The sequence below is a fragment of the Rhynchophorus ferrugineus genome, unplaced genomic scaffold (assembly GCF_030347505.1).
Source record: "Rhynchophorus ferrugineus isolate W39M unplaced genomic scaffold, kcgeb_rfMv2 rfM4, whole genome shotgun sequence".
In the NCBI taxonomy this organism is placed as follows: Eukaryota; Metazoa; Arthropoda; class Insecta; order Coleoptera; family Curculionidae; genus Rhynchophorus; species Rhynchophorus ferrugineus.
In genome coordinates this window covers 51,976,617-51,980,541 of record NW_027472583.1, presented here as the reverse complement: position 1 = coordinate 51,980,541, position 3,925 = coordinate 51,976,617, and the positions used below count along the sequence as shown (strand labels likewise).

General features: G+C 32.6%; 3 protein-coding genes across 4 annotated transcripts; 2 read left to right on the top strand and 1 right to left on the bottom strand.

The window, feature by feature from the left end:
- Window positions 1–218: 218 nt before the first annotated feature.
- On the top strand, window positions 219–1,498 carry Sec13 (nuclear pore and COPII coat complex component secretory 13). Its single transcript, XM_076403842.1, has 3 exons — window positions 219–701; window positions 767–1,020; window positions 1,078–1,498. Exons 1-3 carry the CDS (start codon window positions 335–337, stop codon window positions 1,381–1,383), a joined length of 927 nt encoding a protein of 308 aa, XP_076259957.1. The 5' UTR covers window positions 219–334; the 3' UTR covers window positions 1,384–1,498.
- A 42-nt stretch (window positions 1,499–1,540) lies between these two features.
- LOC143196171 (BRCA1-associated RING domain protein 1) lies at window positions 1,541–3,203 on the top strand. The gene is made up of 2 exons (XM_076403834.1): window positions 1,541–2,184; window positions 2,238–3,203. Exons 1-2 carry the CDS (start codon window positions 1,627–1,629, stop codon window positions 3,171–3,173), a joined length of 1,494 nt encoding a protein of 497 aa, XP_076259949.1. The 5' UTR covers window positions 1,541–1,626; the 3' UTR covers window positions 3,174–3,203.
- On the bottom strand, window positions 2,976–3,714 carry LOC143196192 (small ribosomal subunit protein mS37). 2 transcript variants are annotated; one of them, XM_076403863.1, is made up of 2 exons: window positions 3,235–3,714; window positions 2,976–3,169 (listed from the first exon to the last, which is right to left on the bottom strand). In XM_076403863.1, exon 1 carries the CDS (start codon window positions 3,595–3,597, stop codon window positions 3,244–3,246), a length of 354 nt encoding a protein of 117 aa, XP_076259978.1. In that variant the 5' UTR covers window positions 3,598–3,714; the 3' UTR covers window positions 2,976–3,169; window positions 3,235–3,243. The 2 variants fall into 2 exon arrangements, with proteins under 2 accessions (XP_076259978.1, XP_076259977.1); XM_076403862.1 differs by having other exon boundaries at window positions 2,976–3,110.
- Window positions 3,715–3,925: the final 211 nt, after the last annotated feature.

Sequence of the window (3,925 nt, the reverse complement as noted above, 5' to 3'; positions counted from 1 at the left end):
ATGTCAATTTGAACACAACGTATTTTCGAAACCGAATATATACGACTATAAATATGATAATGGATAATATTTATTTCATTTAACTTCTAATAATAAGCAATAACTGTAATTTGTTAAAACATTTGTTACTTTATTTTTCAATTTACAAATATATATATTTTTGATTTAATGAATTTATATATTTCGAGATCAGGTCGTGTATAAATTTTAATCTTGTCAGGTCTGGACACGTCATCGGTTATCCTAACCTAAAAGTATTGGGGAGTCAATTTTCTTTACAAAATAGAAATCATAGAGTAATATATTTTGGGATTTTCTTCAAAACAGATACAAGATGGTTTCGATTATAAATTCGGTGGATACTGGTCATGAAGATATGATTCATGACGCTGAAGTGGATTATTACGGCCTAAGATTAGCAACTTGTTCATCGGATAACAGCGTAAAAGTTTATGACATAAAAAATGGGGCATCTACCCTATTAGACGACCTTAAAGGGCACTTTGGTCCGGTGTGGCAAATCGCTTGGAGCCATCCCAAGTTTGGAAACTTATTAGCATCTTGTTCTTATGACAGAAAAGTTATAATATGGAAGGAAACGAACAGAAAATGGGGGAAATATTATGAGTATTCGAATCATGATTCTAGCGTTAATTCTGTGCAGTTTGCTCCGGCGGAGCTGGGTCTAATTTTAGCATGTGGTATGCATTAATAACCAAGTATTAATTATTGATATGTTAATTATTATTTATATATTTAATTTTAGGTAGCAGTGATGGTTCAATTTCAATCTTAGCTTATACAGCTGAAACAAATTCATGGGACTCTAAAAAAATTCAAGGTGCCCATGCAATTGGATGTAATTCAATTAGTTGGGCTCCAGCAACAACTCCTCTTTTTAGTGGAAATGAGAATGAGCAGCAACCTTTAGTAAAGAGACTTGTTTCAGGGGGTTGTGATAATCTTGTAAAAATATGGAGAGAAGATGGTGATATGTGGATTGAAGAAACAAAATTAGAAGTGCGGAAAATATTTGTAATGGAAAATTTGATATACTAAATTAGAAATGTGTTTTAGGTACATTCTGATTGGGTTAGAGATGTAGCATGGGCCCCTTCGGTGGGTTTACATCGCCATACAATAGCCTCATGTTCTCAAGATCGCAGAGTGGTTATTTGGACATCTGAGAATTGTATTAATTGGAATTCGACTATTCTCCATTTGTTTGAAGATGTAGTTTGGAGTGTTAGTTGGTCTTTAAATGGAAACATTCTTGCTGTATCAGGTGGTGATAATAAAATAACCTTATGGTCTCAAAATACAGAGGACTCCTGGCACTGCATCAGTGATGTATCAAAGGGACAAGGGCACATTAATAATTAGACAAATTTATATTTTAGATACATCTGGTTTATCTCATAAATTTAGTGTTTTAACAAATAATTGAATTAATGTATAAGCTGCGTTACATATATTATTAAAGCAAATATTTTTTTTAGTTTAACAGAATTTTATTTTTATATTTCATGTTTTAAATCTATTTTTGCTTCTAAAGCTGACTTCAGGTTTGTGGCGCTAAAACGCTACCTTTGAGGTTAGAATAATGTGTAAACAGTACGAATTGCAATGAATTTAGAAGATAAAATTCTTACATTTCTAAATGAGTTCGAAGATTCCTTAAAATGTGGGATATGCGACGAGAACTGTAAAGTTGCAATTCGTGTAAAACCATGTGGACATTATTTTTGTCAACTATGTTTAAAAAGGCATAATTCACAATGTGAGTGCCCAAAGTGTGGGTCGTTTTACATAGCGGACGATTTAGACGAAAACAATATTGCGAAACAATGTAACTCATATTTACAAGAGTGCCGAGCCCTTCTTGAGAATAGTCCTAAAGATGAACAAAAAAGGGTTCTCAGACAAATTCAAGCTTCTATTAAACGTAATATATCAGCAAAAAGAGCTAGTATTAGGAAAACTAAACAGTTTGGTCCTCATATAATTGTTACCAATAACAAAAAATATTGTGTTAACTTTACGTTGGTTCCTACCAAGAAAAATCCTAAAGGTGAAACTCCGTTGCACTTAGCTTGTAAGAGGCATAAGGTGGATGAAGTTAAAAGGCTTTTAGGTCAAAAAGTTGATATAAATGCTAAAGATTATGCAGGTTGGGCACCTCTTGTAAGTAAAATATCTGTTGTGTTAAATCTGTCAATGACACAAATTATTTTTAGCATGAGGCTATTCAAAGTGGCAACTTGAAAATAGTGCAACTCCTGCTACAGGAGGGTTGTCTTGTTGATATACCTGGTCCTGATTATACATCTCCTCTGCATAAGGCTATATCTCTGGATAATCTGGATATGGTACAAATATTACTTAGCTATGGTGCAGATCCTAACGTTGCAGATTACAATGGTTTAAAACCAGTTGACATGACATCAAACTTCCAAATTAAAAAAAGTTTAGAATCGTACACATTAAGGCCAAATGAAAACATTTTTAATGTATATATCAGTAGTGATATATATTTATATTGTCACTGCATTGATAATGAATACAAAGATATATTAATATTAAATAAATCTATTCACTTATTGAACAAAATGGAAGTGAGGGAGAAACTTACTCATATAGCATTAAAAAAAACACATAAAATGTCATTTAAAATTCTTCAAGGTATGTTACTGGGCTTACAATTTATAGAACAAGAGTCCCTCAAAAATTATGTTGATGGAGATTATTTCATAGACATCCCTAATTATACTTTTTTGGAAAATCATGAACAGTTGAATAATGGTATCAAGAAGGCTATGATAAGTTCATTATTGAACCTGCCAAAATTGTTTGATGGTTTAAGCTTTCACATTGAAGATCATAACATAGCCGTGGATGTGTATCATCTAAAAGTAGATAAAGAATACTTATTAAGACTAATAGAAGCTGGTGGTGGACAGATTTTACTTAGGGCACCAGCACTTAGAACTTGTGAAATCGAGAATATTCACCCATTTTATGCTCCATTGCATTCAAAGACTTACTGGTGTTGTAATTATATAATCTATCCTGAGAATAAGGCTCCAAAACTACTTTACAACATGAAGGAGCTACAACATAAAACATCTCGTTGGTTAATTGATTGTATAGCCAGATTTGAAATATGTGACTAAGGAGAAATAATAAATGCATATAGTTAAAAATCCTAACTTTTATTTACAAATAAATACTAACCAATTTTTTCTATACATTGGGGTATCTCTGTAATAATATATTTAGTTGTTTTGGTGTCAAGTTTTTGTCACCAGGTGTTAGAATACCTTTGGCTTCTCTGATCCTTTTTTGTTGGACATCATTAATATTTTTCATGTAACATTTCTGGAACGCTTCAATTTCTTTACTACACAGTGATTGGTTAAAATCATGATCCTTCAAACAAGCAAATACTACAGACATTTCGTATAAGCAGCAAACTTCTGACCCTTTGGCACTTTTACCCGATAAACGTTGTTTCAATTTTAAGGGTAGAATCTCTCGAAAGGCCACGGGGTCCTGAGGAATGTTTCTCTTCCTCATTAAAGCAGGAAAAATCCTCATTTTGTTAGTTTATATATCACGAAAATTATTTAACTTATATTTACTTATAATATTTGGTTATATCCACAGAGCTTACAGAGCGGTAATTTAATAGGCAGTAACTTTTTTCTATGGCAGTAACTTTTTTCTATGGCAGTAACTTGGTGATGCACGACCTTGTTTACTAAGCGCGGCGCGGTAACTTAGTTCTCGAAAGATTTCTTCTATAGCAACAACTAGAAAGGCTAATAGTACATTTTTCCTACGGGTGATGGCGCTTGATTAGGGCGGAATTTTATAGTATAACCAAAAATGGCCATATTGTTATAAAGTATGGATACAAATTGAA

Coding starts and splice junctions, on each gene's coding strand:
- Sec13 (XM_076403842.1), top strand. CDS start 335: ATGGTTTCGATTATAAATTCGGTGGATACTGGTCATGAAGATATGATT. Junction 702..766: donor GGGTCTAATTTTAGCATGTG/GTATGCATTAAT, acceptor ATTTAATTTTAG/GTAGCAGTGATGGTTCAATT. Junction 1,021..1,077: donor TTGAAGAAACAAAATTAGAA/GTGCGGAAAATA, acceptor AATGTGTTTTAG/GTACATTCTGATTGGGTTAG.
- LOC143196171 (XM_076403834.1), top strand. CDS start 1,627: ATGAATTTAGAAGATAAAATTCTTACATTTCTAAATGAGTTCGAAGAT. Junction 2,185..2,237: donor ATGCAGGTTGGGCACCTCTT/GTAAGTAAAATA, acceptor AATTATTTTTAG/CATGAGGCTATTCAAAGTGG.
- LOC143196192 (XM_076403863.1), bottom strand. CDS start 3,597: ATGAGGATTTTTCCTGCTTTAATGAGGAAGAGAAACATTCCTCAGGAC.